The 23,179-nt window shown below is 39.2% G+C and overlaps 1 protein-coding gene across 2 annotated transcripts in view; it reads right to left on the bottom strand.

Moving 5' to 3' along the window:
- The window catches only part of syne2a (spectrin repeat containing, nuclear envelope 2a), an 88,299-nt gene that overhangs the window by 40,478 nt on the left and 24,642 nt on the right, over nucleotides 1-23,179 (bottom strand). The window contains exons 45-70 of one of the 2 annotated variants that reach the window (XM_026142781.1): nucleotides 21,568-21,732; nucleotides 21,042-21,380; nucleotides 20,801-20,937; nucleotides 20,244-20,373; nucleotides 18,336-18,506; nucleotides 16,441-18,246; nucleotides 13,630-13,800; nucleotides 12,606-12,761; nucleotides 12,260-12,501; nucleotides 10,136-12,173; nucleotides 9,698-10,032; nucleotides 9,469-9,613; nucleotides 9,046-9,246; nucleotides 8,592-8,836; nucleotides 8,360-8,510; nucleotides 7,801-7,944; nucleotides 7,567-7,695; nucleotides 6,387-6,569; nucleotides 6,106-6,243; nucleotides 5,312-5,497; nucleotides 4,964-5,086; nucleotides 4,182-4,364; nucleotides 3,818-3,919; nucleotides 2,294-2,392; nucleotides 603-680; nucleotides 30-437 (exon numbers count right to left, since the gene is read on the bottom strand). In XM_026142781.1, the coding sequence (XP_025998566.1) occupies nucleotides 30-437; nucleotides 603-680; nucleotides 2,294-2,392; nucleotides 3,818-3,919; nucleotides 4,182-4,364; nucleotides 4,964-5,086; nucleotides 5,312-5,497; nucleotides 6,106-6,243; nucleotides 6,387-6,569; nucleotides 7,567-7,695; nucleotides 7,801-7,944; nucleotides 8,360-8,510; nucleotides 8,592-8,836; nucleotides 9,046-9,246; nucleotides 9,469-9,613; nucleotides 9,698-10,032; nucleotides 10,136-12,173; nucleotides 12,260-12,501; nucleotides 12,606-12,761; nucleotides 13,630-13,800; nucleotides 16,441-18,246; nucleotides 18,336-18,506; nucleotides 20,244-20,373; nucleotides 20,801-20,937; nucleotides 21,042-21,380; nucleotides 21,568-21,732 (8,205 nt within the window). The remainder of the gene's footprint in view (nucleotides 1-29; nucleotides 438-602; nucleotides 681-2,293; nucleotides 2,393-3,817; nucleotides 3,920-4,181; nucleotides 4,365-4,963; nucleotides 5,087-5,311; nucleotides 5,498-6,105; nucleotides 6,244-6,386; nucleotides 6,570-7,566; nucleotides 7,696-7,800; nucleotides 7,945-8,359; nucleotides 8,511-8,591; nucleotides 8,837-9,045; nucleotides 9,247-9,468; nucleotides 9,614-9,697; nucleotides 10,033-10,135; nucleotides 12,174-12,259; nucleotides 12,502-12,605; nucleotides 12,762-13,629; nucleotides 13,801-16,440; nucleotides 18,247-18,335; nucleotides 18,507-20,243; nucleotides 20,374-20,800; nucleotides 20,938-21,041; nucleotides 21,381-21,567; nucleotides 21,733-23,179) is intronic. The other variant, XM_026142782.1, reaches the window with a different exon arrangement.

Genomic DNA, 23,179 nt, shown 5'->3' on the forward strand with positions numbered 1-23,179 from the left:
AACATCTCTTTGAATCTTCAGACAATTACCAGATCTGAATTGGGAGCTGTGGACAGCGACAGCTTCTCCTCCTCTATCAGCTCATCTGATGCTCTTCCAGCAGCAAATGGAGTTATCGGTCTTGAAGGAATCAGCCTTGTATCTTCCGCTCCAGCTGCTGCCTGAGGGGTGTTTGTGCGAGGGTCAGCATCAAAGGCTTTGTGTTTCGGTAAATCATGCTGGTGCACAGCAGCAGCTTTAAGCTGGCCTTTTGCTGCAGGGACGGCTGCAGTGTTTAGTGACTGAGCGGTCACAGATTCAGGAGTAAGTGCTACGTCAAAATCAGCTTTAGCGTCAGGTGTTATTATTCCAGCCTCAGCTTGTTTGGCTTCAAAGTTGATATCTAACTCAGGCTTTTCTGCACATTCAGAAGACTGATGAAGCATACCCTCCAGGACCTGAAAGACAAATGAAAGATGATACTAGAAATAACTACAACTTATGGTAGGTATATTAAGATTAGTTTAAAAAAATCTTATGAAAATGTTTATAAAAAAGAGCATATTATTGAAAGAAAAGACAATAAATACTCTTATATATCCAATATGAAACTGATTATTTACCTTCATATGTGACGGTGGCTTATGTTCTCCCATATCCTCCCTTTGCACTTCTGAAAGCTTGAGCGTGTCCTCAGGGTCCTAACATATTGGTTGTATGAATATACAAATGCAAACCAAATCCTTGCACAAACACATATAAATTACTCATGCTATTCTCATCCTGGGTGTGTGTATGAAAGGAAAGGTTTCTGAGGAGCAGCTGCTTCTGACAGCGACAGAGTGGGGTTATCAGCAAACACAATGACCTGCCTCACACAGCTCATTAAGAGCATGCAAAAATCTTCTGGTTTCTTCCACAGCACAGGAAAAAGATAAAGTATTAGTGCTAGAAATTGTGAACAGAATTACATCGAGGGGTCATTCCATGTCAGTTCACCAAATACCTACCACCTGATCATCTCAGATTCACCTGAAAATTTTTCAGGGAAAAAATATACTTTTTAATAGGAATTCTGCAAAATTTCAGGTCCCTGCTGTCATTATTTCTTTTGTCAAAATGAAGCAATTGAAAGAGAGATGGTGGGAGTGTTTTTAGATGTTTTTTAGCATCATCTCTGAGGGTCCATCTTAAAATTCTATTATGTAGAAAACTGCTTGAGCTACATCCTTCAATTTATTCAGGCTAAAAGAATCTGGCAGTATGGCTCGCAGAAGTGGAGCTCAGGTTTATATACTGTAGAAGGATGGATGCCTGAAATCACTATTTAGATGAATGATCTCTGACAACAGATGTGGAGACCTGTGGAAACCACAATTTAATATACAACACATATAATATCCTTTAAAAGAGTCCAAATCAAAGCCAATGTTTTCACTGATACTGATGCATGAATATGAGAAAAGAAACATTAGCATCCACTGTCAGTGTAATATTCCAGTTAATGCTTTTAGAAAGAACATGTTTCTCTTTTGTGACGATGTTCTCTCTCAATATGAGTTTTTGTAATACTCATATTTATGTACACCAGGCAAAGACTGTTTGATGTTTTACCCTGACAGCTGAGCAAGAAAAAAGTATCTGCACTGGGTGCCACTGCAATACATTCACTCACTAGCCAGTTAATTAGACACACCACTCCAACAGCTCTTTAACACAAATATCTAATCAGATAGTCACTTGGCAGAAACTTAATGAATATGAGCATGTAAATGTGATTAAGATGACCTCAAACTAGATATCAGAATATGGGAGAAAGTAGCTACACCCTTAATGATCCATATTCATACAGCCATAGAATCTTATAATTGCTTTAAAAAATTTGGACCAAGCTCAAGTAGTTTTCTTATCTTCATCCCTTGAACTAATTTCTTTTCAGAGAACTAAGTACAGCAAGGATGTGGATGTTATATAAAAAGAAATTAAGAATCATTATGTAATTTTTTTCAGGAAAATCTTTGATGGTCACTAATTTGATGAGATGATATGATGGATTGACCACAAGGAACAAATAAAGAAGGAATAATTAGAGTAGAGGAAGCCCAAGACATTCAGAGTTTCATTCCAAAGGACCTAAAATCCTGTGCATTTTTAGAAAATATTTGCTAAGTCTTACACGTTCTGCTGCTGTGGGTGTGTTACTTGAAATTCTGTCAGTGAGCTTAAATAATGAATGTGAAATTGTGGAATGAAACCAAAAAGACAGAGGTACCCAGAGACATGCTCTCATGTGATGTAATTACATCTGATTTACCTCTGGAATACTGCTTGTTAGTGTGTCAGAGGATGACGAGTGACAACTCTCGTCATCCTCATCTTCCTCTTCCTCTGAGTTAGACACCTCAAAAGCCCCCTGCTTTCAGTGATAAGGGTGGATATATGATCAAATTTGTGATTTAAAGGAAAACTGGAAGAAAACACTGCTTTTCTATCAACTCTCATCACTCTTCTTTATCTAACAACAATATCAGTAAATATTGAAGTTAAAGTTTTTATTAGCAGCAGTCACCATTTCATTACTCCTGCACTTTCATTCTATTTTTTGAGTTTTATCTGCAATTTTACAAATATAATTTTCTTTTTGGATAAGGTTAGACCTCTTTAATTTAATCTCAAAACACAGTTATACAGCTTTTTAATACCGTAGTACAATAGTGAAATTCCCCCCTAAAACAAAGATTTTTGGACTTCCTTGAGCCTGATGAACAGCTCAGTATAATTATTTTATAGAGCTGTTGTAAGATCTAGCTTTTTTCATTTGAGGGAATTAGCCAAAATAAAGCCTATCTTATCGAAACAGCATTTTGAGACAGTAATCCATGCCTTTGTTACTTCTAGGCTGGATTATTGTAACGCACTTTATTTTGGGGTTAGTGATGCGTCCATTAGGCGCCTGCAGGTTGTGCAAAATGCTGCAGCACGTCTTTTAACTGGAACAAAAAAGTCTGAGCACATTACCCCAATTTTAATTTCACTCCACGGGCTACCTGTACATTTTAGGATTGTTTTTAAAATTCTCTTATTTGCGTTTAAATCTCTCGGAGCTACTACAACCATATACACCTGCCCGTTCCCTTAGGTCCGCCAATCAGCAGCTCCTTAAGGTACCGAAAACTAAGTATAAATTTAAAGGTGATCGTGCTTTTGCTGTAGTTGCTCCAAAGTTGTGGAATGATCTACCCTTGCATGTTAGGCAGGCCTCTTCTCTTTCTGAATTTAAAAGTCTTCTTAAAACATATTTATTCGCTGAAGTCTTTGGCATTGATTAGAGGGGTTGACTCAATTTGTTTTAACATGTTTCAATTTATTTTAGTTTTTAGTTATTTATTTTATTTTAACTTATCTCATTTTAATTTTCTTTACTTATGCTATTAGCATGTACAGCACTTTGTGAACTCTGGTTTTATGTTAAAGTGCTTTATAAATAAAGGTGGTATGGTATTTTTTTCTCACACAGGATTCTAACAGCAAGGTTCATCTAATCCCAGATAATAGAGTGAAGCGAGTGAATGGGGGATAGTCACTGCACTTGAATGATTCACCAGTTCTACCGGGTTTCTGAGCTCAAAGAACACTTTTAAATTTTGGCAATAAGAAGAAATCTTCTACATTGTGATTTGTTTTTCCTCTCCCAAAACAATTTGATCAAAAGCTGCTGAGAACTGCAAGCACAAAATGATTAGAAGAAGGTTTACTTCAATCACGACAGCAAAGAGCAAAGACCACACAAGTGTTATTTGATTTGTTTAGCTGGTTTAGTTATTTAGCTAAATGTTACCTGGACTAGATGTGTGTCCAGCTGTTGCATTTGTCCAGGAGTATGAGAGCCTGTTGTGATTGCAAGAATCGCACTTGTTTCTTCCTCTTCTCTGATCTTGTTCTAGGTTAGTCAAAGAGACGAGAACATTTAAGAAAGAATGGAAGCGGTGACAGAGGCTCATAAAAAAACAAATCCACTGTGTTGAAACAAGGATCCAGTTGGCGACAAGAATGAGTGTTGCTTCATACAGTAGTGCAACATTAAAGTATATCAGCAAAGTAAGGACAGCATCATAAGCACATTTTGTTGGACCATTTTTTTCTTTTATAGCAGAACAAAATCTTTATTTTTGCCTGTGTGCTAGGATTCAGACATGCTGTACCTCGAGCAGAGAGGCTTGTTGCTGTGTGAGATGTTCCAGCTCCTCGAGTGACTGCAGGAGCAGCCTGGCTTTGGAGTAGACTTGAAGTCCTTCTTCTGCTCTTTGTGGGATGTGAAGCTCTCCTTTGCATTTTTCTAGATCTTCTAACATCCTCTGCATTGAGCACAAATTATCTTGGATCACCTGAAACACGTGTAAACTGTTAGTTTGACATTTTCCCCCATATATATGAGAGAGATAGCAGATAGGTTTAAGCATTCATCTATGCCACTGCCACTTCTTTACATTTACAAACATTTGTAGCTTAAACTGCTTTATATTTCACTGTATACATATTTACATGTTTCTAGTAAAGATTGAAAGAAATGCGCTGCATTTGTTTCTAAACTTCTTATTGAGAAATCTTCTGGTTGTCCTACGTGTTTTTATAACCACAGATCAATTTATACTCCAGTAGGTCTATTTTGTCTTCAAAAATCATCAAAGTGGACAAACTGCTTTTATTAACTGTGCTTCATGCAAATGAACCAAGATGGTAAAATCAGACACACCCTTTAAATGAGTTGATCCAGGAACACTGAGCAGTGTAAATACAAGTGTTTTAATTACACCGATGTCATCTTTTATGTTGTATTTCATTCAATTTACTTCCTTGTAAATTGCTCTCAGTGCCATTCAGTTTAGTAATAACAGTAATATTACTATTATTATACCGGTACTACTGCGACCACACTAAACTATTTAAAAAATAAATAAATCACTATCTAATTGCATTGCTGTACCTGTCTGTTGTGCAAATGTTCTGTCAGGGACATATTGGAGTCGTCCATGGAGGATAAAATTGTTCTGATTTTCAGCACATTTTTCTCCACAGTCTTAAGTTCAGCTTCCATGTCCTCCACCACCTGAAATGAAAATTGTCTTAGACATTTAGCTTTGTATGAACACTGTTGTATATGCCCACCATTATAACTAATGTTTATGACACTTTCTGCTGTCTGTACTGTAAATGCTTGCAATCTTCAAAAATCCAGCTACAATGCAAGTACAGAAATTCCACTCAATGTGCCCCAAACTGGAACACTTGATATCGCTAACAACCCAAAAGTCTGAAGTGTTAACATTCTTACTACAACAGCCTGCAAAAGCTGCTCCAGTGGCTCGAGGATGCTGCCTTGCATTTTGAGGACTTGTTGGTCGTTTTGCTCCAGCCTCTCCTCCTGGGCACTGATGTCACACACCGCAGAGATTTCACCCAGCACCAACCTGAAATCCTGCAGGTTCCCCCTGATCATCTCAGAGTCATCCAGGACCAGCTGTAGATCAGAAATTTAAATCTCATTTAAATTTAACAAGAAACATTTTGTTAAAGGGAACCCCTTAGGTTTGTTTTTTAGATCAAAATGTTTATTCTTGGACTCTACTCAGGTAGCTTTGCATGAGTCACAGTTCAAAAATGATCTTTATTATCCTAAACTTCACCTTGGTACAGTACCTCAGTTTATCCAATGTCAAAGTCAAATTAAAGTTGTTTCCCACACCTTTAACATAATAAACATAGTAGATTGTATAGTTTTCTGATTTACTTTACTTACTTTACTTTTATTTGATTTTAATGTTATGTTGATATTTTATGACTTGTATATGCTGTTTCATTGCCATTGTGAGGCAATTTGTAAAGTTAATTTTGAGACATATAAGAAATATATACTATATTATTATACTATTATAGTACTTATACTACACTATAATATTGTTTGTGACCATGGAATGGCAATGCATTTTAATACAGGCCTAAATACAGAGGTTTACTGGAGGATACAATCTATGGATACATGTAGGAAAAAATGAAACTATAAAGACATGAAGATTACATAAAACAGATATAAACAAAAGAATTAAGTTAGCGTGCTTCTTCACTGACCTGCAGGGACTTTGCATGATTGTGGAGGCTTTTTGCTGTTGTGAATGAGCAGGGAGCACTGAGCCATGACTGGGCCTCACCTAACCAGCGGGTGGCGCTGTGCAGAATATCTTCTAACTCCTGAAGACACTTTGGGATCTAACATAAAAGACGATATATGGAAAATGAAGCATTCAGTCAAATGGAGTGGTAAGCTAAAATAAATTAAGCATATGTAGCCTACAAATGATTTGTATTTAATATATTTATATTGGTGAGCAGCAATAGTAGTGGCACTAGACCTTGCTGAGAAAGGTTGTACGCTGCTCAACCATCTGTGCTGCATCTTGGTAGAGCTGCTGGGGTTGTGTGAGCTGGTCAATAAGAAGCTGGGCTTGATCCGGCTGCTCTTCTGCAAGATCCTGCACCTCGCTCTCCAGGAGCATCAAGCTGCTGTGCCAGGCATCCAGCTCATCCCACACATGCTGAAGAACAAGACGGTAATGTGGATTAGCATTAGTTCTTAGGAATTTGTAGCTGTTTCATTTGGCTTGAATAAAATTGACAAACAGCTTGTGGAGGTCACTCAAAGTGGCTGGAAGTTGAAGAAAATCTGACTTTATCTTAGTCAGCTATACAACTTGTAACTTTTCAAATGAGATCTGAAGTTAAATAGTTACTCAAATTATAGCATACTTTATAAGTAAAGATAATAATGATAATAAGTAAAGAGCTGTGAATTCAAAGTTGAATTTCACAGTAAAAGACTGGTTCATCAGGTTCATTGCAACAACAAAACTCCCAAACGCAAACTAAACAACATGTATGCTGTGCAGTACAGTGAGGTGTGCCTGTAACTTTATATAGGAGAAACCAAAACAGCTACTGCACAAATATATGGCACAACACAGAAGAGGCACTTCAAAAAGACAAGACTCAGCTCTACAACTACACTTAATGGGTAAAGGTCACACTTTCGAGGATCCCAAAGACAGATAGTTTGAAAGAGGAGTAAAGGAACGACTATCACTGAACAGAGATGCAATGCAATCCTTAGATCCCTTCCCAGATGCTTCCCCACCCACTCACAACAGGTCACAAAAAAAGGTAGGGGAAGGTCTCACAGTGGTAATGATCCACATTTTTGTGAGTGAGAGGTGATGCATCTTTATAAATTTAAAGAAGTCTGGTTGGCTTTTTTTCAGACTGCTACTACTGATCTGGATGACTGAGAACCTACAAAAATACTATAAATGAAAGTGAGCGAGATCACTTTCTCTTCTTTCTTTGCCTCTGCACTAATTTGAATAATTTCAGCTGAGAAGCTTTTGCATAATCTCACTGACAGATGGACACACAAACAGTCAGCACTGAAAATACAGAAAGTTTAAAAAGTTGTTAACAAGACATAATTAAACAGTGGGTTTATTTATTTTTCATACGTGGACACACAAGCAAACAGAAAACAAGGAATACACACACCTTCAGGACATTCTGAGCTTCACTGACTGTTGGACTTCTCTGCTCCAGTAATGCTTTCACCTTCTCCATGCCAGAACCCAACTCCAGCACTCTGCTAGCCAGCTTCTTAACGAGGCTGTTCTCTATGAGCTGTGTGACACATACACAAACACATTTGCACCAACGGACTTTAGCTTAAGATCATTTATCTGTCAGTAACAGATCTCAACAGTTTGAAATCAATTTTCTTGTCACCTTCTCTTCTGCTCTCTGCAGAGACATCTGGAGATCCTGTATTTGCTTGCCTATATCCACAGGAACCTCTGTGTATCGGCTCTGCACACTGTGTGTGATGCACTTAAGCTTGGTCTTCTGGGAAGACAACTCCTTTCTAAGCTCCTGTCAGTGTGGAAAGGACAAAAAATACAGGAATCAGACAGAGACTGGGAGTGTGGGTCAGACATTTAATACTCTACTCCCTCTACTCTACTGCACCCCTGATTTTTTACAAATGAGAGGACCTGGACAGAAGAGTACCTAAAAAAAACAGTTTAAATTGTGTAATTTGCAACTTGACTGTTATATAGCTTGAATTTCTCACTATAATGTGAACAACTTCAAATCTAACACTCATAAGAAAGTAATATTTCATCATTTATGAATAATGACAATAATAAAGTTGGACATGTTAAACACTTAAAGATGATTACTTGTTATTACATGCATATAAGAAGCCATATTATTGTTGTTTATTAATATCTCTCTCTATAAAATCTCAAATACCAAGTTTCAAACATTAAAAGACGAAGCCCACCTGTCTTTCGCTTGGATTCAAACATGCTTCCAGTGCCGGAAGAATGAGAAACACGTGTTTCTGAATCTGTCCCATCTCTTCTTGAACTTGTCGTCTTTCTCTCTCCTCGGCCTGGGCTGCAGCTACAACCAGCAGGTTTCGTTCTTTTAAGCTGTGGGCAAAAAAGTATCTTCTCAGCATACTCGACATAAATAAATAATCACTTTCTAAATGTATATTAAAGAAGTCCCACCTCCTGACATTATCTTGGATCTTCACCAGCTTTTTGCCAATAGGCCCTGGGGAACTTGATAAGCTCAGGGCGTGCTCCAGTCGATGCTCCAGGGAGGCCAGGTCCTGCTGCTCCTGCTCCAAACCTGTCTGAAGGATCTCAGCCAGGGCGAGAAGCTCCTGTGGATCCTCTCCAGTGAAGTTCACAGTGGTGGGGTCTCGAACCTCCGCCTGAAGTCTGGCTAAAAAGCTGCAGCACTGCTCCATCTAAGAAAATCAAATTGAAGCATCAATATCTATGGATCACGTCTCTGTCTTTTTAATCAGAAAACAGTAAAAGTCATTTCACATACTAAGTTCTGGTTAGTGAAAAGCAAAAGTTTCAAAAGAGGTAAAAAATATTAATTCAGTTTTAATTTGCCATTTATTTGTTTTTTTTTAAATGTACGAAAGGCTTTATTGAGATTTAAACTTACGCTTGCAGTAATGTCTTTCCACTCCTCTCCTCTCTGCTCTATGCGTACCATCAGGAGGCCAACATCACGAAGTAATGACAACCAGTGCCTCCAGAGGGCACCAACCTCACCATCCTTTCCAACCCCACAACCCTGCATTGGACAAACAGCTCTCAGGTCGTCTATCCTCCCAGCAAGACCGTGAAGATCTTCCATCAGAAGCTTGAAAATGTAATGAAAGTTAAAATTTAAAATCATGAAAGTCAAACAGATAATGAAATATTTTAAGTAGCCAAAGTCAGCTAGACTAGCACTGTCTTTCTTAAAGCATTTTTGCAAGCATGGCTAAACAGTTAACAATTCTATGCTGTCAAAGTGATTAAATGCCAGGTTCAAACAGATACAATACATAGAGATAATGACATAAAGCTGACTCTAACCTACCTGAGCTCTTCTTTGTTGGGCAACACATTTGTCATATGATGTCACATGTTCTGCAGCACATTCTGAAAGCCTTTCCTCAAACTGTGAAAGATGTTGACAAATGTCTTTGTGGCACTTTTGGTGACTTTGCTGTCTCAATTCACACCTATGAGAACAAGAAATGTGAAGAAAATACATAAGACGCAAAGGTACAGAGATTTACATTTAGAAATTGAGAACAGCCAAGTACCTTTGCAAGGTCTCAAGCCTGAGCTGCGCCTGGGCCTCCAGTATGGCTCTTCCAACCATTAGCTGGCTGAGGATGTTGATGTGGAGCTGCTCGGTCTTTGGGAAGGAAAGGCAGGGTTCACGAGGTACCCGTTCAACAAGGTGGCAAATATGAGCGTGAAAACCTTTTTCAAGAGTTTCTAAAGCCTCTTGGGTCTGTCTTTGTTCCTCAGCACAATCCAAAAACCCTCCAGTAGCTGACAAGAATGTTGCCTCAGCATTGTGTAGGAAGCCTATTGCTCCTTGAGCAGCCCAGTGATAATCTTTCAAGGAATCTCTAGCTTGTGATAGCATGACCTGTTGAACAGATGTTACACAATAAAGAAGAGTTTTTGAAAACACCCAAACATGAACCCAAAATATGAACTATATATGAAATATCTAAATAATTTAAGCTTACCATCTGCGAGTGACATTCTTGCATGACTGAATCTCGAAGTGAATATAGTTCCTTGTAGTTCCTCAGGTCAGTTTTTTCTTTCTGTCCCAGATTTTCCAAAACTCGCATCCCAGACTCCATACTTCGCCAAATGACCCAGTATCGTTGTAGTGCAATATCTATGGCTGTTTCTTCTGGACTGACTGGTTCAGTTCCTTCCAGCTCGACTCTTGTGCTTTCTAAGAGTTCTATATAAGCAGGAAGCTCTGAGTCAAACTGTAAACCTAGCAGGAGCTGAGCTTCTAGGTTTTTGATATCATCTGTGCCAAGAGTCTCCCAAGACTCCAAAGTATCAACTATATGATGAATCCTTTCCCTCTCTAAATGAAGAACAGATGGGTGCAACTCCTGAGCTATAACCTCCAGTTGATCTGTTGCTTCTTGACTTTGTGTTTTGACTAAAGGAATCTCAACGAGGACTGTTTGGCATAGTTTAAACCTCTCATCCACACCGAGTGCTTTGTTTTTGGCATTCTGGATTTGCTCTTTGACAATATCTTTAGATTCCTCCATTTGTGTCTTTAGGTGCAGAAACTTTTCTTGTTCAAAGGCACTTATGCTAAGAGCTTTGAACTGGTCTTCCAGTTCCCCGATAAAACACAGAACAGAGCTTCGCTTGGGCTCCAGGCAATGCTGAAGCTCCTGGATTTGACATTGATGCTCCATTAGCATGTGTTTCCATTGTGCAATCACTGAAAGGGTTTCTTGGGTCAAAGGGATCTTCAGCTGCTCTAGATCAGCAGAAATTTGCTTTAAACTAGCCTGAATGGAAGATAACTCTTCATCTGAAGTAGTGCACTCATGAATCAGCTCCTTTAATTCCCAGCTGGTGGCTTTCTCATGAGCTAGCAATCCATCTAATTCTGTCCAAAGGCCTGAAAGTCTGTTGACAAGATAGCGGCTCTCTGCTGGACTCAACCCTATGGCTATTTTCCTGCAACTTTCTGACATCACTTCCACCAGTTCTAGCTGGCTCTCTATATCCACTGTGGCTAATTCATGACTTTTCAGGTCGTTCTCTAGCTTTTTGAGGTCCACTTTTGAAATATTCTCAATGTGAGCGCAGGGGTTTCTTTTAGCATGCGTTTCTGCTAACCAGGCATCCATGCTAGCAAGCTCGCATAACAGTTTCTCTCTCTGTTTAAGATCTTTTTCCATGGTGTCAAGAACAAGATCCAAACTGTCAGCAATAGCTTCATAAAGGTCTTCTACTGTCCTCAACACTTGGTCACTTTCTTCATTTTCCATATTAGAGGCCAAGTCTTTCATCTCGTCAACTTGTACTCTCATCTTGGACTGTCTAGATAAAATATCAGCCTGAAATTTCCTCATTTCGACAATCTGAATACGAGCCTCCTCTGGGAAAAGAGCTAACTTTTTCCCAATAGAGATATGATTTTCTGCCTGCTTAGCCCATACAATCAAGTCTCGTAGCTGTTTGTTGATCTTAGTTGGAGAACTGTCACCACAGCTAAGTGTGACAGAATCAAGTTTCTTTTTGGTGACCCCGAGCAAGGAAGCCAATTCCTGAAGACTATGTTCGATTTCATCTTTCTCCTTCTGACCTAGAGAAAAATTGTTGAGAGCATCTGACTGGGACTGTAAATGTATGTAAAGCTGGTTATACAGTTTTAGGTCTGTGGTCAGACAAACACATTCCAAGGCACTTTTGCTGTTAAGGTTTTGACAGTCGGATTTCTGGAGAGCTTCGAGTTTGGCTTTTAGCTGTTCGGCTTCTTTCAAAAGAAGGGAGGATTGACAGGTGGAGTTGGAGGCATGCCGCAGAGCTCTTTTGATACTTCCTTTTAGAAGCCGCCATTCTTCCTGAACATTTCCAAGCTGACCAAGAAGAGCACCTGAACTTTCAGTGTCACTCAAGTGCACTGACAACTGTCTACTTAAGCGTAGCAAACCTTCCATCATAGCTTTCTTGTGTTCCATTGTTTGCAGGAGCACATGAAGCTTTTCAGCCTGTAGTGCACTGCTTCCCAAAGAGTGTCTAACGAAATCCAGAACAAAAAAACAACAATTAGTTAACAGTATCAAATGCCAAGTGCACAAAATCCAGCTCACAAGTTTACTCACAAGCTTGTTTTTTCCTCCTCAGCGGCTATAACCTCCAGAAAAGCTCTGGTGAGCTTCATCTGCTTGTGGTACTGTTTGACCTGCTCCAGTTGTGCTGCTTTGACCTGCACTGTGGCAGAAGCATCTAGCAGTGCTGCGCTCCATTGGCCTGCAGCACTGTTTAAGGCACTTGGTTCACAAGCCTTAGAGGCACCTGAGTTTTTTAAAGTAGCAACTTGTTCCTGCACAGTGCGCTGGTACTCCTGCAGTACACAGATGAGACATTTATAGATATTTGTGCATTTTTTAATTTTAACAAATCTGCATATTCTTGCAAGAAAGACGTAAATACAACTAGAGTGTATACCTTTGCTTCCTCCAGTTGTTTGGTCATAGCTATGACACTGAGTTGGGCTGGTTGATATCGACATGCGAGAATCTTTTGAACAGTTCGTACCAACTGAATCTGTTGTTCACCAGGAGAAGACTTCAGATACCAGTTTAAATCTATATGTGGTGTTCTCTAAAAAAAAAAGAGCAATGCAAGAGTTAGACACAAAAAATATTATGTTACAGAAAGTAATGTAAGTGAAAAAATAATATAAAATAGCTACATTTAAGTAATCCAGAATTGTTTACCACATTATACAGCTGGGAAAAATGGACTGAAGAATTATGTTTAAAAAAACATGTACTGAAAGGACATAGCTGTAATAACAGATAAGGCAGTGAAACCAAGAAAACCAAGAAACTGTGTATATATTGTAAAGACAGCAAATACAAACATTCAATATAAATTATCATAGCGATCTAGTTTAGTCTGGTTGGTTTACACTGTTATAACATTTATAACTTTTACCAGGGATCTTTGTGATTAATTATCATTGTCAATTTATAAACTATTTCAGCTTTCCGTGAACAAACACTCAAACTAGGATGATGGAAGCTAAAAAAAAATCCAACAGCTGTATATTGTGTGCAATTAGACTTCCTAACTACAAACAGGAAATCATTGTATCTCATAGATACTTCCTGTCAGTAGCATCAAGGGAACCCACAGGCATCAATCAAAACACTGCCTTTCTTATCTGCTCACTGTCCCATGCACTTGCTATTTTTAGACACATGCATCTGTACTGAAAATCACACAGAAAAAGTAAAAAATATATAGATGCATGTTATATTTCCATGCTATCTTGCTATGTATTATTTGCTAATGCAGATTTATGAGATTTATGACATAAATATAAACAGTAAAGCTCACTTAACTTTAATTCCCTCAGTCCGAATGTTTTGTTCTGACTTTTACAAGTAGCATTTATTAAATGTTCAGCACAGCAAGCCTACAGTAATGCAGTATATTATTATAATTAAAACTGGTTGATACTCACATTTATTATGTTACTTCTTTCCACCACATTCTGGATATCAGAAAAAATATCCTGCATGGTGTGCTTTTCTTTTCCAGAGTTTGCCGGTCCACCTGGTGTCTCTTTAGAACCCAGATCAGCTGGTGAACCCGGGGCCGTCCTCTCAGGCTCCATGCTCTCTGGGATCTGACGCTGAAGACACAGAAGACAGGGGTGGTGTCACATTTTAGCTTTCTTCTTCCCACATGTTTGTCTGTGCATAATGACAGAACTTCCTGTTCTCTCCCTGCTCCACCAGTGCTAAATATTATTACGTTTGACGGTAGCCCGGCGAGTCGGTACAGTTAACACAAGAATGTGCCTGAGAAATAAGCAGTCTGCCCTGGGGGACAAGGGCTCCTTTTATGCTCTCCTGCTAACTTCTTTTAGGAAATAAATGATTTGTTATAGCTTGCCTAGACAAGAAAACAAACACTAAAACAAGGCATGGGATGCTAGGTTACAAACAGGGAGGTGCTTTTTTAAAATATCTTGGACATGACTAAGGTGTATACCACCAGGAGGGTGGAGCTGAACGATGATATGAAAACATCCTGCACGTTTTATGTTTCTAGCACAATACAAAAGATAATTTTTTACACTCAAACACAAGCTTGCCTGAATGGCAAAATGTTATAATAACATTAATGTTCTTCAATGAAATGGTGCACAACCGGCAATGAGTGGTTGTAAATGTTTTGTGTATGACTTTATCAGTCTCTTGCATCATTTCAGAGGAATTCTACTCCACTCTCCTTTACAGCACTGCCTCAATTTCATTGAGGTTTCCATCCATTCATTTCTGCACAGTTCTCTTTAGGTCTTTTTGTTGTAGATTGGCTGCTGTGCTTGGGATCACTGTCCCGTTGCATAGGGCAGTTGTGGCCAAGCTTTAGCTGTTAGGCAGATGGCCTCATATTTGGCTCTAGAATACTTTTATTTACCAAAGATTTCACAGTTGAGTGAAAGAATGCAAGGTGCCCGGGTCCTTTGGCCCAAATCATCAGCCCTCCAATGTTGTGCTTGACAAATGATATGAGTTATTTGACAAATAACTGGTATGTGGTGCTTTGCATTATAGCCAAACATCTTTTGGTCTCATTAATCCAAAGGACATTGTTCCAGAAGTCTTGTGGTTTGTTCACATGCAGCTTTATAAACTTAAACTTTATAAACTCCTGGCATCATTTCCAAACAGGCCATACTTGTTTAGTCGTTTTTCTAATGTTATGTGATGAAATGTAACATGGTAAATAGACTGGTTCTTATGTAGCGCTTTTCTATTCTACCTGAGCACTTTACACAACATGTCTCATTCACACAAGCACTTTTTTCTATGCTTAAGTCTCTGCCTGATATTTAAACTCCAACGAATGCATCAGAGAACAACCTGGATTTAGTGTCTTGCCCTAGGATGTTAGCCATGCAAACTGGAGAAGTCAGGGATTAATCCACCAACTGTTAAGTAAGTATTAAGTATTACATGGTGTGACCTTTGATTGAATTTGCTGGTCCACTCTTGAGAAGTTGTTGCTACAGTTGCTACAGTACATTGTGTTAACACACACCTGAATGCTCCAGATGAGCAAAGTCCCCAAAACTTCTGCTTTTATAGCAGAGGTCACACTTGCTGGTGACCAGTTAATCAAGTGCATCCAATTATAAATAAACAACGTGGCTTTTATTTGTCCTTTTAATTTATGTGAAAACATTACGTGTGTGCTGAGTTTTCACAGAATTGCAGTCCTGTGAAAGTTATGACAAGGTCAGATGGTCAATGTGCTTGTGTAATAATCTGGGAACTTTGTAACTGACTGTTCTATTAAAAATGCTTTAATTATGCCGATAATGAAAACATCGAGTTGTCTTAAAAATATGATTCCAAGCCTGGTGTCAGTTTCATTTACACCTTTTTTCATCCTCTTGTCTGTCGTATCTAATGTCTTATCTTCTTTTGGAGCTGCTGCAAGCAGGGCACAGGCATGCAGCTGATATCACAAGAAAATCCCAAAAATCTTGTGGAGGCTTGCAAATGTGTGTACTTGCATGCTGCATAACTTTAGTTTGTGTAAAACACAGTGACAGCCAGTTTATTCGTTTCACTGTGAATTTCCCATAAAGAAGTTTGAAGGGATTTGAGCAAAATGGTGGCATTTGAATGGAAAGTGTGAAAAGAAAAAATGTATTTAAAGAACACAAATTCCCACTAAATTTAGGACAAACTTTTTTGATAACTTCACAGTTGCAAAATGTCAGAAACACAGCTTCTCTCTCCCACACACATATTCTCTAGCGTTAAGGTAACATAGGGAAATAACAATGGTTGTTAAATGTCAAACAAGCTTCATGTAATTTTAGAAAAAAGGTACAGATGAATCACCTAGAAAGTTTGGGTTATTCATCATCAGGAAGTTCAAATGCAAATTAACACTTTTTATGGAAAGTTCCAGAGACTGTCAGCTTACAGATCACAGCATTAAGCAGCTCTGAATTTATTTACAGGTATTTACAGTCACTGATGCCTTCTAACTGCAAACAGGGGGAGTTCCAGTCTTTCCAGCCACCTGCTGGTTTACCACCTGCTATGCCAGAATTACAGCATCTAACCAAATTACCACTGATGATGATAAGTGAAAAAAAAATTAGAAAAACATAATGGCTTTTAATGCCTGTCTGTTAGAATATATATATATATATATATGTCGATTGCCTAGCTTCTTAGACATATTAAGTCCGGAAAGAGCAGAACTGTGAGGAAAAATCCAGTCAGTAAAATTTTCAAATGGCACCTACCTGTTCCTGTGTTACTCCCATGTCCTCTAGTGCTGCAGGCAACTTCCCCTCATTTTTGTCTTTTGGAAGCGAAGCAATGTCTCGTTTTACTGGCAATTCTGAAACTTTACATTCTGTGCTTTCAAATTCATTTGCTTCCTCTGTGTTTTCTCCCTTTGGCACCTCCTCATATGCTGCTTCTGTGTTACATACAGTGCTATCAGGTGTCACTTGTTTCTTGCCAGAAGCAAATATATGTGTGCCATTTAAGGCCTCCCCACTTTCCACAGAATCATCCACTGTGCTCTCTGTTTGCTCCCCAGAGTCACAGAAATCTGTTGTCTCCTCTAATTTGACATCTGGAAATGTTGTTTCTGCTGTCTGTGCACCAGCATGCTGACATTCAGCAACAGCGCAACATGATTTAGAGGATTTCGACACCTTGTTAAGCTTTAAACCATGGGTTTTGTGGTTTTCTCTGCATGGTAATTTGGCACTTGAACAGTTTGCTTCTTCCAAAACTGTATTCACTAACACCGAGGGATTTGATTCAGAACTTGTACAAGAGTTTGGGAAGATAACCTCATCTGATCCAGCACTAATTAATGTGGTAAAGTGCCCTGACTTATTCTGAGGAAATGCTCTGCTGGAAACCTCTGCAGGCCTAGCATTAGAAAACCGTGTTTCCTGTGAATATCCGAGTAAATCAGGGCTGTTGGCTTTTTCACGTTTCTGCGTGTCGAATGGCTGCGGCTCAATGTCTAACACTATGGTAAATACCTTTGCTGGGCTACTTTTGACACATTTAGAGAAATTCTCCTTTTCTTGCACATCGGCGGCTGCCTCACAAGTCTCTGATTGTGCTTCAAATGTGCACTGTTGCAATCCTTTGTCTGATTCCTGACTGTTTGACGTCATAAAGACTTCAGTTTTCATCTCTGGGAATCCTGTACCTGAATATTGTGTGTTTTTTTCATCCGAGAACCTCGCTTCCTGGGAGCATAAACCAGAATTGTCCCTTTGCTGTATGTCCTGTGGGTCCATATCCAATACAACAGTGAACACGACACCATCGTCCTTACAGTGTTTTCCCTGAGCATTTGTATTTGACTTGAATGTCTCCAATTGTGGTTCTAGATGATTAGACACAGTATGTTCAGAGGCAGTAGTGGGGAAGTTGTCTGGCTTTGTTGGTGGTAATTCTATCAAGGATGTGACACAGTGTGCTGAATCGATTGCTTTAGTGTTGTCTGCACCTACAGCTGAGAATTCTGAGACAGCGGTGAAGGTGGTGTCACTCTGCAATGGTGTGTTTTCTTCCTGAGCTATTAAGCTTTTGTTAAGCGTAGGATGTGAGTCTGGCACTAATGCCCCTCTGTCATTTCCAGAAAGTGCCCTGAGTGCACGATTATCTTTTAACCCAAGATAAGACTTCAAGTGTAATTCTTGTGGTGTTAAGTGGCGAGATTCTAGCTGGGTCTTTAAAACATTGGGAGTTTCTGAACATGTGGCTAAGGCATCATCTTCAGTTTTTACCACGGCTGCTTGTTCTTGTTTTGTGGCATCGGCTTCCACATTTGAACCTCCTGATACTTCTGTATGAAGTTTGGTGCCTTTGGTTTGACTTTTGTTGTCATTCTGATTAGTTTCAGAGTTTTCCTGGCTGTGTGGTGCACAAGAGAAAGGCGAAGCTGTAAGACCCACTGCTGTAGTTTTATCACTTGATGCCAAATGAGGTGCTCCACTTTCATTTCTTAGACTGTCTTGTTCACTTCTGCTTGGCAAATCTTTGTTTTCCAGTTGCACATTGCCATGAACGCGAATGACCTTTGAAATAAACAATATTAAAAACAATAGTAATGTTATGGCCATAAATTCACCAAACTGTACATTTCTATGACAAGGGAGACACTCACCAGGTGTTTAGATTGGGTTTCAAGTGCAGACTGGCTTTCAGTGAGTGCACCTGAAGCATTTTTCTCCAATTCCTGTGCCACATTTGTTCCCAGGCAATTAAGTAGAAAATCTTGCTCTGAGAGTACATTATAAAGTGCTTGTTGAAGCTGCAAACCTTCATCCAGAGCTCCCTGTGACAGCACAGACAGATACACAAGCTAAAAAAAAAAGAAGGGTAAAACAGAAACCACGCACTGCAAAAACATCTGGTTTAATCAAGATTCGTATCTTATCTAACTGTAAACTCTTATTGATCCCGATTGTTTTGGTTTGAGGTCACAGTGTGCCTTTTAAGACTGCTTAACCTCACCACGGGAGATCTCACTCACTGTAATTTTGCTTCTGTGTCAACAACAAGCGACAAGTCAAGGTGTTTTTTCCACCTGAATTACTTTTGTATTTCCCAATATGCTTATCCCCTAATCCATATGACAGAAGATGTACTGATCCGGTTCAGTTATAATACACTATCATTTAAGGAGACACTTTACTGATGCTAGAGAAACGAAAGATGACATGAAATATCAATTATGACAGGTGCACTGTAAATACACAGCAGGGAGAATACAGCAGCTTCAATACAGTGGTCAAACAGCCCAACCATGTCCTGTTATATTACAGCTGTAATAAAGTGTCGGTATTGTGGGGAGATATTGCAGGGAGATTTGCTGAGATGGAGAGTGCAGACAAACTGTTCGTTTAGACAAACATAACATTTATACAGAAATATTCAAGTGTTTTTCACATTCTTCACCATGCATGACTCTCTGAATACAAGAGGGTGCATATGTGGCAAAGAAGGCGTGTTAACACATATAGGTTCTATACATATACATTTTTGACCAAGGTGATGGTCAACACTGATGTTAGATGAGAAGCCCTGGCTTGCCGTCTCTGCTCTAATTCATCGCAAACGTGTTCTATCGGGTTGAAGCCATGATTCTGTACAGGCCAGTTCTTCCATGTCAGACTTGCTCATCCATGTCTTTATCGACCATGTAGACATGTTGGAACAGGAAGGGCCCATCCCCAAACTGTTCCTACAAGGTTAGGAGCATTAAATTGCCCAAAATATCTTGGTATTCCTAAGTAGTAAGAGTTCCTTTCATTGGAACTAAGAAGCCGAGCCCAACTTCTGAAAAACAACTCCACACCACAATCCTCCGTCCACCAATCACTCTCTCCATGTCTCCACTGCTCTAGAGCCCAGTTGCGGCATGCTTTACACCACTGCATCTGACCCTTTACATTGTGCTTGGTGATGTAAGGCTGATGTAAGGATGTTCTTGAGCTAATCCAAAGGCCACATGAAGTTTAAAGGTCTTTAGGATTGACTCTGCAGAAAGCTAGCGATCTCTGCGCACTATGCAGCATCTGCTAATTTCGTTCGAGGATATTACGTGTCCTACTACTTTGTGGATGAGTTGCTGTCATTCCCAATCACTTCATCTTTGTTACACCATGAACAGATAACTGGAATATTTAGTATTGTGGAAATTTCAAGACTATACATGTTGCATTCTGTCACAGTACCATGCTGAAATTCACTGAGCTCCTGAGAGCAAACCATTCTTTTACAAATGTTTGTAGAAGCAATCCGCATGCCTTGGTGCTTGATTTTATATACCTTTAGAAGTGAATGGAACACCTGAATTCAATGATTTGGATGGGTGAGTGAATACTTTTGGCTACTCACTCAGGCATTCATTTGCAGATTTTAAAAAACAAAAGGCAGACAACAAAAGGTTTACCTGTGCATATGAACCAAAGCTTACATTTGTTTTGAAACTTTTGTTTATTAATTAATTAATTAATTTATTTATTTATTCCATGTATCAGAAAAAAATACTGAACACGCTGAGCTTTACCTGGCTATGCGTTGATGGTTCAGCTTGTACTCTTTGGCACCACTCTTGCATCTGGTTGGTGAGCTCTCTCACTCTGTTTGCAGTGTTTTCTGCAAAATCCTGCTTCTTTTGCAAAAAAACAGACCTGAGGCTGGAGCGAGACCACAAGCAGTGAATTAGCCGTACAGTATTTAGAACGAGTGCATTTTCAAAATAACCCTCATATTCCCTCACATATTCAGAGGATGTGTAAACCCTCATATATCTTCACTGCAACAATACTGATGATGAACTAAGTCATGTTCACCATCAACCCAAGTTACATTCTGCTTCAAATAGTGCAAGTTTCGCACAAGTCTTTTCTTGTTATCTGTTGGTAGGCCACTTTAATTGTTTTCTTGATACTAAATTAATATTTTCATCTTCATTTTACTTTGAGAGCAGTCTTAAAATCCCCAGAAATTTCTAAAAGTCAAAGTTAACAAATCATTTCTCACAATTAGCACTGCATATTCAGTTGATAAGATGAATAAATACAGGAATGATTAATTATTCCATTTTAGAATGAAGTAAAGCACCTGCCAAGGTCTTCAGAAATGGCACTGACAGTCAAAATGATATCTGCAGGAAGGGCTTCCTGTGTGCTGGTCGACTCTCTGGCCCTCTGCAGGTCTTCAGCTCTTGCTGCCAGCTCTGTCAGGCTGCTATCACAGCTCTGAGAGACACACAAGTCCTTCTGTTTAAATATTGTGAGCTGTCTTTTTCCAATTTTTATTTTTCAGATATATATCAACATTTTGAAGTATATGTTCATGTTACCTGTATCATACACCACTGTTGTTTCAGCTGGCTGATATCAGGCAAAGCTTCATGGGTATTGGAAAGATTGCAGACACCTTCAGCCAGGTCTTTAAGAGCTGTCTGCACATACAAGGCTTCTTTTTTAACTCGCTGAATGCTTTCATCACTGTTCACTTGAAGCTGTGCCAGAGTCTCTCTGATTTTACTCTCTAGTGCCCTCTTGTGGTTTTGAAGGTTGCTGACTTGTTGGGTGAGACTTATTTGGGCCTCAGCTGCTAAACTAACTGTGATGGAGTCCTTGAGAGTTACAAGCTGAAGAAGATCTTTTTCAGTGCCAGTTACTTCTTGTAGCAAAACCTAAAAACAGTGACAAAAACCCCCCAAAAACAGTGACTATAGGAGAAACCCCTGATAGATGATTACATTTTTGCATATCCAACATTTCTTCAGTGTAAATTCTTTTTTAATATTGTTAAACAATGATTTTTTTTAATGTAAGAGCTTGTACACAGCTCATCTGGTCTGTTTACTTAATGCATCTCACCTCCAGAGCTGCTATGTCAGTGTTTGTTCCTGCTGAGTTTTCTTTCTGGCCTTGACAGGCTGATATCCTTTCCTGTAGGGACATCAATTTGTGGCAACAGCGCTGCAGCAAGTGGCCAAATTGTTCCTCGTTACTCGCACCTTCCTCAAGGCGGGAACACACTCCCTGTGGATGATAGAGGTAAAACAAGCCACACTCAGAAGGCTTACACACAAATAGACTGAAACACAACCCATTAACTGACCACACGTCATGCTCCAAAAGTGTTCATATCACATTATGATAAAGTGGATGAAACACAACCTGCTGCTGTATGTATTGTGACTTTAATGCCAGAGTCCTGGCCCAAAGGAAATGAGCAACCCCTGGTAACACTGTCTATCACACAAGGAAAATAAGAAATGAATGAATGATGCTAATGTACATTTAATTTATCCCTATCATGTCATATTATACTACAAGAGCATAGAATTTAAAAAAGAAAAAATAAGTAAACAAATAAAACTCTTTACTCTGAACTCTGAGAAATAAAGTTAGGTCCATAATTCGCTGCACAAAGACAGTTCTTGTAGGTGATTTTTAATCAAACAGCCAAGATTTTATTCAGACTTTCAGCTGTAGCAGCAGACGTAATATCTGAAATACATTCAAAATATTGACTTTCAGTTTTATAGCTTTCTTTTCTTTCATCTTCAAAGAGATGTCAGCACGAGTGAAGGAGGTCATTATTATGCAGAAAAACCAAAATAAACCTATTAGAGAGACAGCAAAAACTGTAGGAGCGGACAAATTAGCAAGCTGGTAAATTCTTAAAAAGAATGAATGCACTGACCAGCTCAGCCACACCAAAAGTCCTGAAACACCACGTAAGAAAACTCAAGTACATGATGACAGAATTACTGTCAACATCTTCAAATCAAGTCAAGAACACAATCAAGAAGAAAGACATATCATTGTCAACCAGTAAAACCTGCCTGCATGAATGGAAATGCAGAGGGTTTACAGCAAAGGGCAAAGGACTGGTTACACTGAAGAACATCAATAGTAGGAAGACCAGATTAGACTTTGCCAGAAATCATCTAAAAGAGACAGAACAGTCCTGAAAACGATTTTTTTTGGACAGATGAATGCAAGATTAAGTTGTACCAGAGTGACACAAAGAGGAGAGAAACAGCTCGTGATCTGAAGCATACCACATTATCTCTGGTCTGATGGTGAAGGGGGCGTTATAGCATGGGCTGGCAGTGGAACCAGGGCACTAGTGTTTATTGATGATGTGACTGATGATAGAAGCATTAGGATGGATTGTGAACTGTACATGAGTATACTCTCTGCTCAGATTCAGACAAATGCTGCAAAACTGATCAGACACAGTTTCACAGCGCAAATTGACAATGATCCAAAGCATACAGCAAAAGCAACAAAAGAGTTTCTCAAGGGCAAGGAATTGGATATTCTTCAATGGCCAAGTCAGCCACCTGATAAGACAGAAGGCAGAAAGACCCACAAACAAGCAACAGCTGAGAGTGGCAGCAGTAAACAGGAAGAGCATTTTATTGGAGGAAACAGCATTTGGTGAGTTCTAGACTTCAGGCGCTTCTGTTTGTTTTTC

The sequence above is a fragment of the Astatotilapia calliptera genome, chromosome 15 (genome assembly GCF_900246225.1).
Source record: "Astatotilapia calliptera chromosome 15, fAstCal1.2, whole genome shotgun sequence".
In the NCBI taxonomy this organism is placed as follows: Eukaryota; Metazoa; Chordata; class Actinopteri; order Cichliformes; family Cichlidae; genus Astatotilapia; species Astatotilapia calliptera.